At 43.7% G+C, this 20,836-nt stretch overlaps 1 protein-coding gene across 1 annotated transcript; it reads right to left on the reverse strand.

Moving 5' to 3' along the window:
- Positions 1 to 1,283: 1,283 nt before the first annotated feature.
- Positions 1,284 to 2,219, reverse strand: LOC138579750 (olfactory receptor 5V1-like). Its single transcript, XM_069649983.1, has one exon. The coding sequence runs from the start codon at positions 2,217 to 2,219 to the stop codon at positions 1,284 to 1,286; it is 936 nt and encodes a 311-aa protein (XP_069506084.1).
- Positions 2,220 to 20,836: the final 18,617 nt, after the last annotated feature.

The following is a 20,836-nucleotide window of genomic DNA, read 5'->3' on the forward strand; positions in this document are numbered from 1 at the left end:
AGCACATTGTCCCCACTTCAATATCATGGTCACATGTATATGAATTATGATTACCCAATGACGTCTACGTGTTTCTCTTCTGTATGAGTGTTTGACTTTGAGGCAGGTCTATAGAAGAATTGACCAATCAAGAATGGTGGCATAATTATGACTTAAGTGTGGGAAGTGTACACATTTTAAAAACCAGAAACACACAGGGGAGAGGATTCAAATTCTGGGCATAAAAGCTACAGGAAGGAACACCAGCTGTTCCTATTGGATGGATGAGTGCTTAATATGTAGATTATCTGAAGATGACAAGGCCCTATCCGTGAGGGAATTGGAACCAACGTGAGCACTCTGTAAAACAAGGTACACTTCCCCGTGCTGACAGTGTAGCATTTTAAAGTGAGATGTAAAAGTAGGATAAGCATTTTCCCAGATATTGTTCACAGTGAGCTGCTGTTTGGGGGATATGCATCATAGCCTGATAAAGAAATCCTTGATTATGTGTGATCTGGGAAAGTCATAGATATTAAGACTTGATTGGGTTGGTAAAATTGTGTTAGGCATCCTAATGCCAGTCCCATGGTAAATAATTCCAATATAAAAATGCCCTCTCCTTCACTCTTGACATTACACAGTTTGATGCAGTTACGACGTGAAGTGGAAGGGGTACTCATCCTTGTATTAGAAAAACACAAAATTATTCCCATAGGTTAGAGGGGTGAACCAATATTCTGTGCATTCTAAATTGATAACGCTGCTTCCCTAATCCAAACCCGAAAAACACACATGCAATGCATAACAACCCACATTGAATTAAATTACATGCACAAGCTAGAAACCCACAACCGTATATTTATTCTGCAGGGAATGAACAGAAGCAAAGTGATATAAATAAAAGAACATGTTTTGCACTCATTACCTATTGACAGCTTCTGATTTGATGCAAAGGTGAACTGAAAAGAGCTTTGAAACCTCTGACACGAAGCATTATGGACACAGAACTGAGTGCTTTAAGAGGAGGCCTGGTATTATTTAGGATTAGAATTGTTAGAAATATTAATGATTGTTCTGTTGTGTTTCTGAATGCGTTTATTATATTGAGAGATTGTCACAGGCAGTCCAAGTTTAAGTGGGTAAATAAGCCAATGTCCAGTATATCTGATGTCTCATGGTGACATCTCCTGCATAAAGTTGTGGGATGGGACTGTATAATGGAGTTATTAGATTGGTGGTGCCCACATGAATTAACAAATGTATCTTATACAAACTGGGTCTTTGATAGATTCTAATCCAGGTCAGATTGTTTTTCTACTTTTTCTGTGTTTTAGGAGGGCCTTTCGAAACTCTTTATTTTTTAGACTGTAAATGAAGGGGTTGAGCACAGGCGTAACCACAATGTATAACAATGATAATATTTTGTCCTGGTTCTCGGAATACCTTGTGTTGGGTCTCATGTACATAATACAGATGGCGCTAGAGAAAAGAATCACTACTGCAAGGTGGGAAGCACATGTAGAGAAGGCCTTTTGTCTCCCCTGAGAAGACTGGATTTTCAGGATGGCTGAGATGATGTTTATGTAAGATGTAAAGACTACGACACATGTTCCTATGCCCAAGGGAACCCCAAAAATATAAGTCATGCTCTCAATGGTTCTTGTCTTGCTACATGTAATCTTGAGCAGAGCTGTCATGTCACAGAAAAAGTGGTTGATGTGTTGGGACTTACAAAAAGACAGCCTTGATACTAGCACAGTGTGTGGAATCGGCTCCAGAAGACCAACCATCCATGTTGCCAAAGCCAATTTGATACAAGCATCCTTATTCATGATGACTGCGTAGCGTAAGGGATTGCAGATGGCGACGTAACGGTCATAAGCCATTACAGTGAGGAGGTTGAATTCCGTACCCAGCATGCAGATCAAACAGTACATCTGTAGAAAACACACAGGGAGGGAGATGTAAGATCCTTCTGACATGAAGGTGGTCAACATTTTTGGCAAAGTGATCGAAGTTGAAGTAACGTCTATAAGTGCTAGGTTTGTGAGGAAGAAATACATGGACGTGTGCAGGCGCGGGTCGGAGTATACCACTGCTATAATGAGAAGATTTCCAAGCAAAGCCACCAGATAGATCATCAAAAATGCACCCAAAAGAGGAACTTTCATCTCTGTGGACTCTGAGAAACCCACAATAATGAAGTATGTAAAGTGGGTCTGATTTTCTATCTCCATTTATTCCACGAAACGTCTTCCTCGAAATTTGACTCAAGCCTGAAATGAAAGAAAGTGGGGAATGTGAAATGAATACATTACACACCTTTACAAACTAGTCTGCACAATCATGTCAGCCTAGCACAATCGTTTTTGAGCTGTAGCAGTGTATTAGAAGTAATTTATTTTATTTTCTATTTGTAGTATTTTTTGCAATAAGGACTATCAACACATATTCATGTGAAATGGACTGTGATTAAAATAATTAAGGACTTGAGATAATGAACATTGGCACATAGGGTGTGGGTGCCTGACAATAATGAGCAGTGGGATACAGGCTCCCAATCAAGGCCTGTTCTCACTCCAGAAGTAGGAAGGCTCCTGTTCCTTCATCCAGCTGGAGGAAGCCTCAGTGTCTCCTCCTTCTTGCCTTCCTCTTTCAGTATAACCACAAGCCTCTTTCCCTTTATCCAACTTACCTTGTTCATGTCACTGTGACCTTTTGTGGCTGCACACCTGAGACCTAGCTGCCCATCATCTAATCCACTGCCTGCCTCTCCTTCTGCATCATCAACCTAGAAATTGAGGGGCTTCCTCAATATCGGCCGCAGGGACTGACAACATTTAGAAAAAGGAAGAAATAGGGACCCTTCACCGTCGTATCCGACCTGTGTTAGAGGGAAGGATCTGACGCTGCAGGGTTGAAGTGGACGAGGTAGCAAACAAAGAGGTAAGTAGGGAAGGGAGATGATGGGTGAGGGAGTGTTAAGATGGATTTCTGAACTCTGTCCTGGAGGGGCAGCGGTTCAGAAGGCCAGCCTAGTTTCTTGGAACAGGGTAACCTCTGGACAAGCCAGACCAATCAGGGTAGTGATGGCGGCGGTCAAGACTAGGTCTCAAGAGGGGTGAGGGTGACTGAAAGCCTGCAATGAACACACAAAGTAAGGACGCTTACAAATTACTCCAGACAGGTGTTATATTAAAAATATAGACACATTTATTACAAGGCCTTTGTCACATCGACCATAGTAAAGAATCACCGTAAAACTCCAATAAACCAACACATCACAAGCAATACGATATATATACAAGACCAAGGGGTCTAAAGAGTTAGAAGCACGAAATATGCATACCACCTAGATGGGGAGGGAAACAGGTAGTGCAAGTAATCTTTAGACCCAGTTCGATATCAGAGGCCACCTAACTAGAAGGAAGTCCGAGCCCTACGAAGAGTGGAGCCTTGTGCTCAAAGGTACCTGCACACGCGGGTGCCAACGGGCAAAGGAGAGTCTCTTCAGGGAGATCAGGCAGTTCAGAGAGGTGAACAAAACGATAATGAACAGCTCCCCGCAACTCAAGCGCGGCCTCCACTTGTGGGCAGAAGCAGGGCGCGAGTGCGGAAAAGGGTTGCTGTTTATGACAGCGCTGGAGAGCCACAGACTCCTGCGGGAGGGCGACCAGTTAGGGTATTAACTACTCACCGGTCCCCGATGCAGGCAAACCCAGGCTTCTCCGGTTCAGTTTCGGTACTGGCAGGTTTAGATGCGATCAGAGGAACCTCTCAAGGCTGTGTAGATTCCACGACAGCAGGAGTCAGGGTCGAGGGTGTCCCAGATGTAGCGAACATGCACAGGTTTGTTACCACAGCAGGGCAACTCGGCAACCGCGTGTATTCCGGTCCCTAAGCACACGTCTCACTTCAGACCTGGGAAGGCCAAGTGTACAAATCTTGTGAGAATACCGAGGATTAGCAGTAAGCCAGACGGAGGTTACAGAGCAAGGTTCCCGAGTAGGCTGGTCAATCCACAGGATGGCCCAGGGACGCTTCCGAAGGCTTACGTACAGGATTTGGTGAAGATGCCGAGAATGGTTGTTCCCACTATTCTAAAGTGTCGAAGCGCCAGTACAGGCCTTCTCGTTCGATCAGAGGCAGAGGGGTCTCACAGGACGACAGCAGTGCAGGGTGCCAACCCTTCAGCAGGTCACCAGCGATTCCTCGACTCAGCTTCTTAGTTGCAGGATACTTGGCTCCTTATCCTTTGTTCGTGAGAACTCAGGAGATCGACATGGTAGTGTTGTTTCCAGCCTCCTCTTATCCAGAGTTCCCTTCGCGCCAAAACGGAGAGGACCCAATGGGAGATCTGCTCACAAAACACTCACACCATACGTGGACCTATCACGGACCACGGTGGTCCCAGGCATTCAAGACACTCTAGACTCTCTGGCACCCAGGATGTGTATTGGGAGCAGACATCCCAGCCCACATCCTGAAGGCACACACAAGGCATGCATAAGCCCGCGAAAGCGTTGTGTTTCACGGGAAATTGCATGACCAAATAAGGACTGCCCCGGGTTGGCTCGACCTGGGGGAAGGTGAAGGGGCAAGACGGTCAGCGGACAGGACAAAGAACCTCGTGGCATGGCCATTTTGGAGGCCAGGCCTCCCATTTGGGCCAAACGCGGGAAGCGTGGATAACATGGCAAAAAGGGGTTTAAAACACAAAGAAACGATAGCTGCCACCAGTCCCGTCCGTGACACACTTGCACAATTCATGATAAGTCCAGCAAGAGTTTCTAGGGCCATTGGAATGACTAGAGACCCAAGAGCGCGGTAATGTAAGTTACGGTGCACTCTTGTTTCATGTTGCTCAAAAGCTGCAACATGAGGAAAGGACTAAGGGAAACAAAGTCATCCGGTACTGACTGTTTTAAGGGCATGTCAGTTTCCCTGTAAGAATGGAGCTAAAGCCCAGAGGAGTGCGGCGGAAGGCTGCGCTTCTCCGGCAAAGTCTAGATCAGGGTGTAAAACAACAGTAAAAAGTTTGGGGGTTGCCACATGGAAGGAAAATTACCTGCAATCATGAAATCTTTCCTAACAGGGGGTGGGTTGGTGTGAGCGCATTTGATCATCTGAGAAGTGATCACATGCAGGCTTTTTTTTTTTCGAACAGTCTGCCGCGATCAATTCTCAGACAGTCAAACACCCCCAAACCCTGAACATACATATAACTTCCTGCAACTATCACACTCCAACACACAACTTCAAAATCTTCAGGGCACACACAGTCCTTGCACCCCCACAAACACAGGCAAATCTCTGCCAAAACGATCAACTGCCATGTCATCCTTCCACAGCAGATACGTATTAGTGTATTTGGCCAAAACAAATGTAAGCAACAAATACCTCACAGCACCTGCATCAACAAAGATTCTAATGACTCATTTTTAGGACAGTTTTTCTCAAGTCCAGTAGACTTTATAAGACTATCCCTGGGCAATAGAGAAACTCCAACTCTTAGTACCGACTTGTACCACCCAATATAATGGTAACATTGCAGAGCAGACAGTCATATCTGAGGAGGGCTGTCGGAAGGTACAAAGAACTTGTAGCTTACATATGGTCCAAAGAAACAGGTATACACTGATATATGTAAAAATACTGGTTTATTTACACAGGTAAAGAGAATTCTTTAGAAATGTAAGTACTATTTTGTTGTGTTATGTTAAAGTTTCTTATACTGCGTGGTTTCTTGGCACACTAGCGGTTTTGTAAGGCAAGAAGAGAGGCGGGTAAGTTAATAGGACTGAGCGGTCAAAAAGAGCAAGAGAGAGATGTGGTGTGCCGTTGGCAGCTTCCGTTCAGTTGACACCGTTCATTGAGCGTAGGTGTGTTTTGCGTTGGTAGCTGCCATGTGGTGTTGGGCGAGACTATGTGTGGTTTGTATCGTTGTTGTGGTGGTGTTGTGAAGTCCATGCAGTTGGTTGTGCTGTAGAGTTTGGTCGCTTTTTGTTCAGAGTTTGAGAGGTGTGTGCAGAAGAGGGTGAGTTTTTAGTAGGGTTAGTAAATGGCAGTAACTTTTCTACCCCTGGTGTTCCAACTAAGTGCCGCCCATATCCCATCTCCTTTAGTAAATTCAGGTGTGCCACAGTTACCATCCTCCTACAAGGGGATGTGTTCCCTGTGCCCTGTTGTCCATCCTTGTGAGAATGGGGCTCCTATCTCTCCCCTGTTTCCATCTTAGGCCCTGTATACCGTGGTCCAATTAAGTCAGACCCCATCCCCCTCCCCTGTTATCCTTTGGCCCTCTATTGAGATGGGCACACCCTAGCTCTCAAAACCACTCCTTCCATTCAGACGCCTCTCTCAAGCAGCTGGTAGGCAATTCAACAGGACACAATATTTATGGCTTGGTAGTTCTGCAGGAAGTAGATGCAATATTTTTAAGTGTATTGAGGTTTTGCAGAGGGACACAGCAATGTATTCTGACCAGCAATACAACATGGGATGAAGTAGCTCTCATGGCTAAAGTTATTAAAATGGCAGAGTTTGAATTGTATTCTAAGATGGGCCATGCAAGTTGGAATGGATTAGATTAGAATGTTCCAATGGCACCAGTAAGCTTGGGCGGATGATATAATTAGCCCCAGTTCAAAGAGAACCTGTTTATTCAGCCTTCCTCATGTTACCTGAACTATCCATGCAAAGCATGTAAAATTATTATTATGGTCAAAGGGCTAAGGCTAGTTGGTACTAGTAATGAATTATGTTTGCACACACATATTTAATTGTGTGATGATGTAATGACCTACCACGGATGAATCCCAAGACGGGGTGTGCTCTGAATACAATCTGAAGATGGTAGTTCAGATAACAAGTGACCAATGAGACTGAAAGAATTGGAGAAAGTTGGGATTTCTTTGGATTTCTATGTAGAGGTGTTGTCCAATCACACGTGATTGAAATAAAATATATGAGAGTGTTTTAAGTGTTGCAAAAATATATATAATGTATCAACTTATGTGGTTCAGAAAGACTTGGATTAGTTTGGCTCGACAGGATCATCTAGCTTCTCCCAAGATGATTGTACAATAAAGTTGCTTCATGTACAAACTTGCACTCGCTTCTTAAATGGTGGGCCTGAATGGTTAAGGTGATTAGGGGCCCATCCATACATTTGGTGACCATGAAGGAACTCCAGGCTTTCTGAGACTTTGGGGGTCTCCTTTCCACACAACTTGATGGGGCCCCTAGGGGACCCTCCCGTATGGAAACAAGGCACAATCACCACACACGAACAGATACGCCAGACACGAGGTTGTATTCTCAAAAGCTAGGGTTTATTGCAAAGCAAATAGTCTCAGCTGGCCATCTGGGTCTCACGCCCCACGATGTGTGTCTCCAGACCCCGAGGGACACAAGAGAGCGAGCATTTTACAACAGTTACATATATACAAAATGGGCATTTCACAATCAGCAATGACATATTCAAAATCGCCAATAATGTATTTCCTTTGAATTGGGTTCGATGATTGACAATTGTGACAAGTATGACACCTTCAGACATTCATTTTAGCAACAGTTTGCAATTTCATGAGCTTGCAGACACTATTCTTTGTTTTAGAGAACACATTGATTCTGTTTTCGCAAGCAAGCTGCGTGCAGGGGAGAGACACATTCCAGGCCTCACTATCTCCTAGTTTCTATTTGTGTGCTAGGGGTCAACTTGCTCTACAGGGCTCAGAGAAGGGTGGGGGGCACAAAGAAGAGCATAATTCAAACCATTGTTTGTTTTTAGCATGTCTACCGCATGAGCGGGACTGGCTGGCACCTGTATAATGATTAAATGCCTTGCTGCTTACTTCCAAGGACTTGTGAGGGAGGAGACCGGGCATTTCTGTCTGGGTCGCCTGTGTTATGTTTCAACAAGTATCTCGCGGCCTTGCTCTATGCATGAACAATAAAATATTAGTCAAGCAGAATAAGCTTTCAGCAAAGCAGTTTTGACAGAAAGCAAGAGGCGAAAGTTAAAAACAAAATGGCGATTTCAATCACATCAAAATGGCCGCACTTTAGTCAAGCGGATAGATGTGTATTTCTAAAACCGAACACATGAGGCAGTTGGTCTTCGGCCAACAAAATACATCGCCTCCATCATTTTTCTGGACTGACAAACCCTCGTTTTTGGCTGTAAGCCAAATGCCTCATCCATACATTGCATCCTCTTCTGACCATGTGTCTGAGTCTGATTCTGAATCTTGCATACTACTGATTTCCTCCTCCTTGTCATTGTCCTCAATATTAATTGACATGAATTCTTTTACTGTTTTTATTTCATCATTTATTTGAGTATCTGATTTAGTGGTGCTCTTTTTTGTTACTATCTGTATACTCTCCTCACTTATCTCAGTACAAATTATAGGTAAGCAGTGTATACAACAACAACATGTCATAAATATTCCTAGTACTGCTACTAGGATCGCAACTAATTTCCATCCCCATGTGCGTAACACTTCCCAGAACCAGGAGCTTATGTTCAATTCCCAACTTCCTTCGGGGGGGTGAAGGTCAGAGCTTAAAACATGGAACTTTCTTATTGCTTCAAAAATCGTAGGGGAGGAGTCACTTACAAATATGCAACATGCTGATCCCACGATTTTACAAACTCCCCCACTATCAACCAGAATTACATCAAGAGCCATCCTATTTTGGAGTGTCATTAATCTAATTCCTTTTTCCTCTAATGTCATATTGTATAATATATCCGTTGTTCATGTATTGTTTTCTCTAATATTCTGGACAGCTGTCTTATATTATAGGAGTTTATTGCTTGGCCCCAAAATGGTATAAAGGATTTTGCTATGTCTTCTGCAATCAAACCTACTTCCTCATCTCGCTGTGGTCTTGACCTGGACAATTTGGCTATATCTGCTGTTCTTGAAAGAAATACCCCGGGAACAGAAGTCCCAAGTAACAAGTACCTCCCCAGTTTCTAGGTAACCAATGATACGCTTTTTCTCCACATATGAAATAAACAGGGTCTCCTACATAAACTGGTTCTACTTCTTTATCAAGGAATGCTATATTCCTACATCTAGTGAATGTCCCCACTGAATAGGAGCCCTCTTTTCTTAGGCAAAAGGGGACAGAGTGTGGACTGTAGTTTACTGTATAGGAGGGAGGCACTGTATCTTTATTTCCTTCTGGGTTCATATGGAACGTGATTACAGATGATTTATAGGGCATAAATAATCTGTCTTGTGGCATTGCTACTGGTGTGATCAGTCGTGCTTTGTGAAATATAGAACAACCTACAGGTTTCATGATAATCTCCTCGAATTCATTCATATTTGTTCTATCTAATTGACCAGTTTCACTTTTGTTCCATTTCCCATAATATAATGCACTCAAGGACGTGTAGCATGCAGAACTCAATGGCAGTGGCTGCACATACCAACCTATTCCCTTACCACAATGCTGTGGCAAATGGGCACATACCCAACAATTATTTTTTCTCAATATTGGGTGAGTCATATTCATTGTCAACAATAATGTGTTATTTCCATATCTTTCCCTGTGTCTTTCTTCCATTGGTAACAAAGTGTAAGAAATCACATGGACTGGGCTTTCAGTATTGAGATGTTTCTAATTGGCAAAAACACTTCTAATGGGTGTATTTCTTCTAAATACCATAATACCAGTACTGTCATTATTGGGGCTAATATACTCATCACACACATGACTATTGTTAAGATCAGCATACCATTTTTTTGGCAATTCCTTTTTTGTAACCTTTCAGTCTCTATTGTTAACTCATTATCAGCAGTGGTGCAGGAGGGAGCAGGAGTATGTTCCGGCATTTTTCTCTCGCGGTCCTTCAATATTTGTCGTGAATATCTCTTATCGTTGCACTTGTTCGAATGTCAATAAGTTCGGAAATGTCAACAGTTTGTTCTGCCAGTTCTCAGCAGCCTGGATTGCTATACGTTGGGCAAGATCTCTGTGCAGCTGCACATTGCTCAAAGAACTCCAGAGCAGTTATCAATTGCCTTCGTACCATGTGAGCCCCTCTTGTCCGTGAGGGGTGATCTGCACATGGATTTTTTTTAGCACTGAGGTGCTGCGCTCTTGAGCTGTCCGATTTGCTCAACTCTCACGCTGCTTTCCCCTAAGCCTCCGGTTACCACTTCATCTGTTATGCAAAACAGAGGCAACAAAAGATCAAAAGAAATGAAGATTTGATCACTCCTTCTTCTGAGGCCGTAAATTATACCACCTTGCTCCTGGTATCATGTGATCAATCAATAGTGCAGGCATACTTCCAGACTCAGGCTCGGAGTCAGCTTGCGGCGCAATGGCAGATGGTGGGCGCCAAAGTGGTACATGCTTTGTGTCAGCCAGCAGTGATGCAGGTTCTGCTGGACAACGTTGGGGCACTCTTTGCCCTTTCTCCTTTATAACAATTTTTCCAGGCTTAGTTTCAGGCTTTATTTCAGGATCAGACAGATTTTGTGGTAAAGAGCTGGCAGCAATTTCTTTCGTCTCTGGGGCCACTGTCTCTTTTTGGTTGTCTGGATCAGGCAGTTCTTTCAATGGCAATGAGATCTTTTTAGCATGCGTTGCATGTATCCACGTCTTCCTCCCATCTACGCGGATTGTGGTCTGTGTTGCCAAAAGTATCTGGTAGGGTCCCTGCCATCTGGGTGCAAGCGATGATTTTCTTTCGAAATTTTTCACTAGAACCCACTCTCCAGGTTCCAATTAATGCCCCGGACCAGTGTACCTGACGGGTAGAGCCTCCTGCACCTGCTGATGAATCAAACGTAATTTCTGCATTAAAAGGTTACAGTAAGTACTGAGCACAGGATATTCTACTTCATTTATCCGCTTTGGCTGTGGTGCACACCAAACATTCGCCGGCCTCCCCATCATGATTTCATATGGGGAGAGCCCAGTTCTCACCTGCACACATGGGCGCATGCACAGTAACGCTAGCTGTAATGCGTCTACCCAACTCAACTTGTTTCCTGCACAAATTTTACTTATTTTGGCCTTCAATATGCTGTTGTGACGTTCAATAAGACCAGCGCTCATGGGGTGTCTAGAACAGTGAAATCTCTTGTCAATCTGGAGATCTGTGCAAATCTGTAATATCACTGCGCCCGCAAAATGTGGGCCATTATCTGACCCTATGACTCAGGGTAGACCGAACAGTGAAAAATATTCCTTCAACATTACTTTTGAAGTGCTCATGGTGGTACTGCCTTTTAATGTATATGCTTCCACCCATTTACTGAACGCACATATAACCACTAAAACATACTATGGTTTAGGTTTTGGCACCTCTCCATCTCTATGAAATCAAAATGGATTATCTCAAATGGTATAGAGGGAGGGCCAAAACCTCCTGTTGGCGTTACCGTTCCCTTCCCCACATTGTGTTGCAAGCACATAATACAATTTTGTACCAGCCATTCTACATTTTTCTTTATGTGTGTCTTCTCCCATACTGTGGCTAAATGCTGGACTATCTTTTTAGCACAAATGTGTGCAGGACTATGGGCCATTGTGACCATCGCAGTTACATAGGAGTTGGGCAGCATCCAGTTTTTACTTTTCTTGTCTACCCAGCAACCGTCTAGATCTAATTCCTCAGTCCACTCATGTATTTTCGTAAGCAGTGGCTTCCGCCTGCATCTCTCTAACAGTAGCAATTCCATTTTCTATTATGCAGGGTACTTCCTCAGACTGTACTGTCAACATTTTAGTGTTCAAATCAGTGGCAGTTTGCTTCGCAATCCTGTCTGCAAATGCGTTTCCCTCTCCCACTTTATATGTTACCTTTTTATGCGCCTCACACTTCACTATTGCTAGGTGCTTTGGACACATAAGTGCAGACAGCAATCGTACAATCTAAGGGCCATGTTGAATTCTGGCTCCATGTGATGTCAAGAAACGCCTCTCAACCCAGAGTCGACCAAAGTTATGAACTATGCCAAAGGCGTATTGGCTCTCAGTATATGTGTTTACACGCACATTTTCAGATATTTCACAAGCTCTTGTTAACGCTATTATCTCTGCGGCTTGTGCGGAGTTGTAGGGGATTCTTTTGCTTTCTACAATACTTTTCAGTGTGGTGATAGCATAGGCAGCAGTTGATTTGCCATCAGGTAATTTTTAAACAGGAGCCGTCACAAAACAGTTCTCCATCTGGTTCTTTTTGTTGGGTATCTGTTAAGTCAATTCTTCCTTTTGTTTCTTCCTCAGTGACCATTAAACATTCATGGGGAGGTGATTCATTCTCACCTATTTCTTCCATGGGCAGTGGCATTAATTCTGCAGGATTCAAAGCGCTACACCTCATAATTTGGATGTGTGGCACGAACAGGACAATTTCGTATCTAGTCAATCTAGCAGATGTGAGGTGTTGCATCTGCGTTCTATTTAATAGAACGTTAATGGCATGTGGCACCATCAAAATTACGGTGTGCCCTCACACCATTCCTTCAATTTGTTTCACTGATGCAGCAGGTGCTGCATTAGCTTACAAACAACGTGGTAGTGCGCGCGCTACAGGGTCCAGCGCGGAAGAAAAATAGCCCCATGGTCTATTTCTTCCACCTTGTTCCTGTGTCAAAACAGCCAACGCGCGGCCTTCACTCTCATGCACAAACAATCTAAAAAAAAGTTCATAGTTCGGTGTGCCCAAAACTGGTGCGGAACACAATGCAGTTTTGAGCAGATCAAATGCTCTTTGACATTCTTCATTCCACTGCAAAGGGATCACAGCATCCTTTTTTGTCAATGCCACCATTGGCTTCACAATCAATGCAAAGTTCACAAACCACTGCCGGCAATAAGAAGCCATGCCTATTATAGCTCTGGCTTCTTTCTGTGTTTTTAGAATAGACATACCAGACATGCTCTCTATCCTTTCTGGCGTTAGTCTTCTCCCCTCTCTCGAAAGTAGGTAGCCCAAATAGGCCACCTCTATTCGACAAAATTGGAATTTCTTTAATCTTGCTTTGTGGCCATGTGCTGCTAAGTGTGACAATAACAAAACTGTGTTTTTTTTACAAATCTCCTCTGTATCAGCAGCGATCAATAGATCATCTATACATTGTAACAATATGCAACCTGCCGGTAATTCTAGCATATCTAGTTGTTCTTTCAATGCCCTGCTGTAAATACTCGGACTCTCTGTGTAGCCCTGTGGAATGCGCGTGAATGTAAATGATCATCCTCCTAATGTGAAGGCAAACAGATATCTACTTTCCTTGTGTGCTGGAATGCTGAAGAAGGCATTCTTCAAGTGTATAACACTGAAGTATTCTGCCGAGGCGGGTATCATGGTCAAAATCGTGGTGACGTCTGGGACCAATGGGAATTGAGGGTCAACCACTTTGTTTAATGCACACAGATCAATTATGAAACAATATGGTACTTCATTACCTCCTTTCTTATATACTGGGGGAATGGGGCTGTTACATGTGCTGCCTGTAATCTGTTCAATCACCCCCAGTTTTACCTAATCTGAATCAATACTTTTCAATCCTTTCTCTCCCTCTGCTGCAATTTTATACTGTGGAGTACACAGTAGCGTTACTCCTTCTTTTAGAACAATCTTTACTGGCTCTATCTTCAAGCATCCCACATCATTGTCATTCATCTCCCATATGCAAGTTGGCACTTTGCTCAATTCTCCTGGCAAAGGTTTGGACAGGAATTCAAGAACTGGTACATTCTGTGGCGAAATTGTCAGGAACACTCCATCCGGAGTGCAATGGATAACTACACTTAGTTTTTTCAATAGATTTAATCCCAAAAGATTTTCCCCACAATTTTCTGTTAAAAGAAATTGACAATATTCAGTCAATGGACCTAATGTTACTGGTACTGGTTGGGACACTGGATTGATTACCGGGGTACCTGCGAACCCTACTGAAATATTCCTTTGCCCTGACAGTGGTATGTCTGGAACCAAGTGATGGTCTATCGAGCACTTTTGTGCCCCTGTGTTCACGGGAAAGCTGTGCTCTCTATTCCCGACTTTCATTTCTACGTAGGGTCCTTTTTGATTCACGGGAATAGACACTGGTTCCGACCCCTGTCTTGGGCTGTCGTATTGAGGGAACAACACATCATCCGATGTGTAATCACTACTATAATACGTATTTGGTTGTGTATCAAAAATGTTTCCGCCCTTTACTCTATTTCGATCACTCAGATTTCCATACTGCAGGTTTTGCTGGCTCCGATTTTGGCTAAAAGCAGTCTGATTTTGAGCTTGGTTCTGATTCTTGATAACATTTCCTTGATTATTTTGGTACTGCTGCATATTGTTTCTATTATGTCCATTTGTTCCCGGGTGTCCCCTATGCTGTCTTCTCTGACCATATCTATTTCTATTTTGTAAATGTGGACATTTCGCTCACCAGTGACCTTCCTCTCTGCAGTACGCACATTGATTTAGTCCCAAAGGCCATCCATGCATATTCAAATTACTTCTCCCTTGCGTGTTTCCTCTCCCTCTATTGTGTCCCGTCACTTGCTGAGGTAACACTCTTGTTTTCAAATTCACCCTATCCTTTACCTGGGTGGAACTTCTCTCATAGTAAATAACACACTCACTTTTCCTCCCCCTTCTCTCATATGCAATAATATTCCCAAATCAAGTGATAAAACGTTTTTTCCTGTTCCATGTTCAAATGCTCTCTTGTACATTGCCATCAATTCTGGGGGCTAGCTTTCTTATCATCTTCATCTTTGTCTACTAAATATTCATTCATTGTCTGTACTGCTTTTCTTTTCATTGGCAAGGGGTATTCATCAAATATCTCATGTATTCCCATTGTGGGGATACTAGGATCTGTAATCCATCTTAACGCCTCTCGTATACATATTTTTAATTTTTCAGTCGCCTGTCTTGACGGCAGAAGAAATCGCTGCTGCACATACGGTATCGCTGCCTCCCTCCTGTCTCTCCTAACATCTTTATTCCTATACCCCGGTATGGCAAACATTTCAGCATATGCATCATAAAGTTCATTCTTTAATTCAAAAAGCCTGTCTACATGTTCCTTTATGTCTTCATCTCTCTCTCTAAAACCTGCCAACGCATTCAAATCCAAAAACTTCTGTGGCGGTACTCTCCCAATTAACTGTTTCCATCTATTCTTTAAATATTCCCCTATGCATTCCAACAATACCTGTCTTTCATTGCTCCTCCTGAAATCATACATCGAAGCCAGCGTCAATGTTTCATCATTCTCCTCTACATACATCCCTGCATGTTCTTGCAACTCCTGTTTTATCTCCTTGCTAATCGCACTACGGGTCACTCTAGTGCATTCACTTTGTCCCGTCCCCTCTATTCCTTCAGTGAGTTCAAGTTCAGTTGGTGGAGGTGCGGATGGGACAGTAGCAATCTCTTGGGAGGGAGGTGCGGATGGGACAACGGGAACGGAAAGTAACTGCTGTGGCGCTGGCTGACTAATGGGAGGCGCTGGTTGTATGATCTGTGACTATGCTGGGATCTGAACAATAGGGAGAGGCTGCGCAACTGAAGGGGGCTGAGCAATAGACATTGGTTTGTCTTCTTATTCCCTCTTATTGGGCATTCTCGCCTTGTTTCAGTTAGTATGTTGCTTATCAACTCATCTGATGAATGCAGCTCTTGTGTATATATCTTGTCTATACTCAACTGACCACGTCTGTCTGATTTTCGCAAACTATCATCCCACTCCTCCTCCGGCTTTTCTTTCACTCTTTCTGCTTTCAACTTATGCCTGCACGCATTCTTCTCTCTGCTCTTCCAGTGAAGCATAGCTTCCTTCCTCCAGTCTCTAAGGACGCCAAATGCTGCCGGACATGTGTTCTTTTTCAACAGCATTTTTTCCAAATAATCTATCCTTAAAATCTCAAAACTCCTGTGATTCGGCCATTGTAAATCTCCCTCTTTTCTGGTTAACCTATGCCAAATTTCACAAAACATTATCACCCCTACACCATATTTAACATACATCTCATAGGCCGGTGACCCCACGGGTGGCGCGACCTGGCCAGTTTCCAGCGATTGCCTACCGCAGTGGAAAAATCCAGCTAAGGTGGACAATACCCCAGGGATGTTTTAACCTTACCCTTTGGCTAATCAACCTTACACTGGGCATTTGATTTTGCAAAATCAACTCTCAACCAATATCAGGGTTACTTCGAATCGGAGCATGACTCACCTGATCAATCAAGTCGTCTTTCAAGATGCAATTCGTCCGTATACTGACGCAACCAATAATCGTTGTGTCTGCGTATCTTGGCTCACTCTGCCTCGTTTCAGGACCCTCGCCTCCTTGTTCTCTGGACGGACATGTCGATCAGGGATCAGTTGTATACAGATCTGCAAAGGAGTCTCTCATCACTTTCACAGGGGCGCCCCGACCACCTCTTGATCCCGGCTCGATCGTCCCGTCCTCGCCGTTCTCTCCGCTTTCCTTATCTTACAACGTACATGATGGAACAAGTGGGGGAGGGTCCCCATTCAGGCGCCATTTTGATGGCGCCCCTAGGGGACCCTCGCGTATGGAAACAAGGCACAATCACCACACAAGAACTGATACGCCTGACACAAGGTTGTATTCCCAAAAGCTACGGTTTATTGCAAAGCAAATAGTCTCAGCTGGCCGACTGGGTCTCAGGCCCCGCGACATGTGTCTCCAGACCCCGAGGGACGCAAGAGAGTGAGCATTGTACAACAGTTACATATATACAAAATGGGCATCTCACGATCAGCAATGACATATTTAATACCGCCCATAATGTATTTCCTTTGAATTGGGTTCGATGATTGACAATTGTGACGAGTATGACACCTTCAGGCATTCATTTTAGCAACAGTTTATAATTTTATGAGCCTGCAGACACAATTCTTTGTTTTAGAGAACACATTGCTTCTGTTTTAGCAAGCAAGCTGCGTGCAGGCTAGAGACACATTCCAGGCCTCGCTATCTCCTAATTTCTATTTGCGTGCTAGGGGTCAACTCGCTCTCCAGGGCTCTACAGGGCTCAGAGAAGGGGGGCCACAAAGAAGAGCATAAATAAAACCGTTAATTGTTCATTTCTACCATTTCTACTGCATGAGCGAGACTGGCTGGCACCTGTATCATTATTAAATGCCTTGCTGCTTACTTCCAAGGACTTGTGAGGGAGGAGAAGGGGCATTTCTGTCTGGGTCACCTGCGTTATGTTTCAACAAGTATCTTGCAGCCTTGCTCTATGCATGAACAATAAAATAATAGTCGAGCAGAATAAGCTTTCAGCAAAGCAGTTTCGACAGAAAGCAAGAGGCGAAAGTTAAAAACAAAATGGCGCACATCAAAATGGCCGCACTTTAGTCAAGCTGATAGATGCATATTTCTAATACCGAACACATGAAGCGGTTGGTCTTCGGCCAACAAAATACATCACCTCCATCATTGAGGGGTACCTACTTTTTCTGGACTGACAAACTGAGTTGCGGCATCTCTCTGCACGTACCAGTCTTCTGTGCATGGTGAAAAAGAGAGGTTTAAAAGTGCCATATTGGTTAAAGGCCCATCTGTTCCCCGGAGGCGTGGTACCATGGTCCAGTTATGTAGGAGAAATTGACGGAGCACTACATCGGAGTGCTTCAGGTTCATGTGAGTGTACTTTTGGGGGTAAAGCAAGAGTAGAAATAGTGGGTAAAAACGGTTGTTTCTTTGATTTTCAGGGTTTTGTAAGGGCAGAATTAGCTTGCATGTGGAATTAGTCAAGGTTACGTGGATTGAAACAGTGTATGCTTTGAAGGAGTGAGTGAACTGTTTTACGTTGTAAGTCCTTTGAATATCTTTTTACTTAGTTTGTTATTTTAGAGCTGTGAGGTTGTATCTTAGCCAGCTGTGCATTGTGAGATTGTTCCTGATTCCCTTCAGTTTGCTTGTCTGGTTAGTGGGAGCCCTCACCTAGAGGTGCGGTGGCAAGTTATGGTAAGCCCACCCGTAGATACCTTTCTGAAGTAAACCCTTGGCACCCCTCATTCTGTATTGCTTGTGTGCCTCAATTTTCTTGGTTAGTCGAAGTAGTGAAGGGTAACTTCCTGTAGTCAGGAAAAGATGGTTTTGTAGTAGAGAAGATCATACTAGTGATGAAGAGAGCGAGTGCAGCAGCGGTGTAGTGAAATGCATTGTGCTCCTTCTATGCTCAAGTGAAGGAGATATCTTGATAATATTGGCCGATGGGTGTTTTAAAAAAAATAATATACTGACTTTTGTGTAAGAGTGAGAGGTGTAACTAAAGTAAAATGCTAAGCGAGGTTATTGAGGTAAAAGCGAGTGAGGTGAGTGATTGTGAAGAAGATTAAGAAACCAGGATGGGGAAAAAAGAGGGGATATTGTGTGGAGTTTTTATTTTGTGCTGCAGGTTCGCCTTCAGTGATGCTTTTGTGAAATGATTTTGGATAACTTGGGTTAGAGTTTGGAGACTCTGCTGAATCATGTGTCTCATGTGCCTCCAGGTTATTAGGTGAATATTCTAAAATACATTGGGAATTTGCTGCAGAAAGCTAAGGGTAAAATACTCAATTCTTGGCCTATTGAGGGGACATATGGTAAGGGGATAGTGGAAAACCTACATACTTTTTTAACTACAAAGTATATGGGCACAAACATAGAGAAGAGATTGGACATCCTAGAGCTATGGAGGATGTACAAACAAGGCAGGAAGAGCCATAATGTTAAAATCTCAAAGAAGGGCCGAAAAAGGAGGGTGCAGGAATTTCTTACGCACCACCCCCATATGGGTGCTTTCTTTTATCGCCTGCAGAAGGGTATTGAAGGAACACCCCTAAACGCACACACCAGAAAAAATACAATCCATGAAGGAAAAAGGACAAAGAAACTCTTGCAAGGATCACAAGTATGTATTTACATACAAAAAGGAAAAGCACCAACAAAGGAATCTTCTGCCGCAGAAGGTTCTGCCAAAAAATGTACAAGCAGAAACATACAGACACAGAATTATATGTGATGTCATCGTATAGAGTAAAAACCTGCATGGCTGGTTGTTGCTGCCATATACATGATTGGCCTGCTCCATAGGGGATGCAAAGTCATTGGTCCCAGCCCAATCCGTCTGTCTTCCATCACATGGTTTCTGCTGGGCTCATCGTCTCCAAGTAACCAAGACCAAAGAAGAAATTAGCTACATTTGTGAACAATGTTATACTATCATTATACAGTGCACCTGACAGGCTCGAGGACTGGGACAGGAAGAGACATGAGATTAAACCGACACACTCATACTTCAATCATTCCTCATCATGTCATCAGCTCCCAAGGCTTCGACCATCGCTTTTGAACTATAATCGAACCCCTCCTTGTACCGAGCACTCCAAACCATGCCATTATAAAATAAAAGGCTGAATACTACACATACTGGCAACAACCTTAAGGCAAATAAGGGTTTCTGTGGATGTTGGTGGCATGGGCCTCTCGTATCAGCGCTGAGGCCTATCTTGATTTCCCCTTCAGACACACGGCCTATGTCTAACACACTAATACTGCATGACGTGCAGGCCTTGTGCGTTGACAATGTCCACTAATATCTGCAAAAATGGCATTTGCTTGTTTACGTGCACTATGTCTAAATGTCTAAATTGAATACAATATTGTGATTGTGTGGGGACTTTTGGGATGCCCCCATATCCCCTGGTCCATTATAGTTCTTTCAATGGGGCTTGTCTCATCTTACAGAGCCTGGTGGTGGAGTTGGCTAGTTCCCTTCCAACAGTATACAGACCCCATGTTTGAACCTTTGTTTTCCCCAGCGGCCTCTCCAGTACTTGTGAGACAGACACAGGTTACTCATCCATCGGCTATGATTCCTAGAAAAAGGGACAGCAAGGAAAGTGGAAGGGTAACTTTGTCAATGTTGAGGGCTACAGACAGGCTGATAGCGGAGAGTGGAAAGGAAATAACTGCTCTGACTGCTAGATTAGCAGGGAGATTAAGGACGGAAGAAAAGGAGAGAGTGAGTCCAGCAGCTAGAATAGCAATGAAAAATTGAGAATGAGGGAGAAGTAGGAGATTAGGCCTTTCCCTGCTAGGATAGAGGATAGGTTGCGAAGAGTGGTAGAGAGAGTAGAGCAGGAAAAAATGGAAGAAGCGCTGAGACTAGTGGAGGAAGGGATGAAATTGTTACGGTGGAAGAGAATTGAAGAGCGGGAAGAAGTGAATAGATAGGCAAAGAATGTAGAACAAGGGCAGGGGAGGATAGGGTAAGTTCTCATTAGGTTGGATGAATAGGGGTACAGGATTTGAGCAGGCAGGATGGGAATTGGCATCCTGCGGTAGTGCTGTATGATTCTGTGCCCGCAGAAGTGTCAGGGGAAGGAATAACAGAAGATAGAAGGTACACCATGGGGTCTTAGGACATGCCATGGTACTCACAAGTAAGTAACATGGGAGAAATGGGGAAGCCCCTGTAAAAGTGGATGCAGCTCAGTTTCTGCTGCTCCAGAAGGGTCTAGGAAGGGCATATTATGTCAGGTGGTCACTCCCTTCATTCACTGCAGGGGCAAGGAAGTGGATTTATACATTAGAGAAACACACCGCCGTTGTCATGTTGGCCATAGGGGACATGAAAAGCTTATTCAAGCCTCTAATGGGGAAGTGGTAAGATGAGCTTTGGAGAAGAGCGGGGTATCCTGGAGTTCAGTTGGATACAAATGCCCATGATGAGTCAGCGTTTAATAATTGCAGTCCGCAGATATGGGGAGCACTGCAGATTATGTATGCCGATAGACCAGATATAAATTCAGTATGTCCTAAAATGATCAAATTAGCTGATG

The sequence above is a fragment of the Ambystoma mexicanum genome, chromosome 3p (assembly GCF_040938575.1).
Source record: "Ambystoma mexicanum isolate Mex_15411 chromosome 3p, UKY_AmexF1_1, whole genome shotgun sequence".
In the NCBI taxonomy this organism is placed as follows: domain Eukaryota; kingdom Metazoa; phylum Chordata; class Amphibia; order Caudata; family Ambystomatidae; genus Ambystoma; species Ambystoma mexicanum.

What these genes read in the sequence shown, in the direction of transcription:
- LOC138579750 (XM_069649983.1), bottom strand. Translation starts at nt 2,219, where the DNA reads ATGGAGATAGAAAATCAGACCCACTTTACATACTTCATTATTGTGGGT.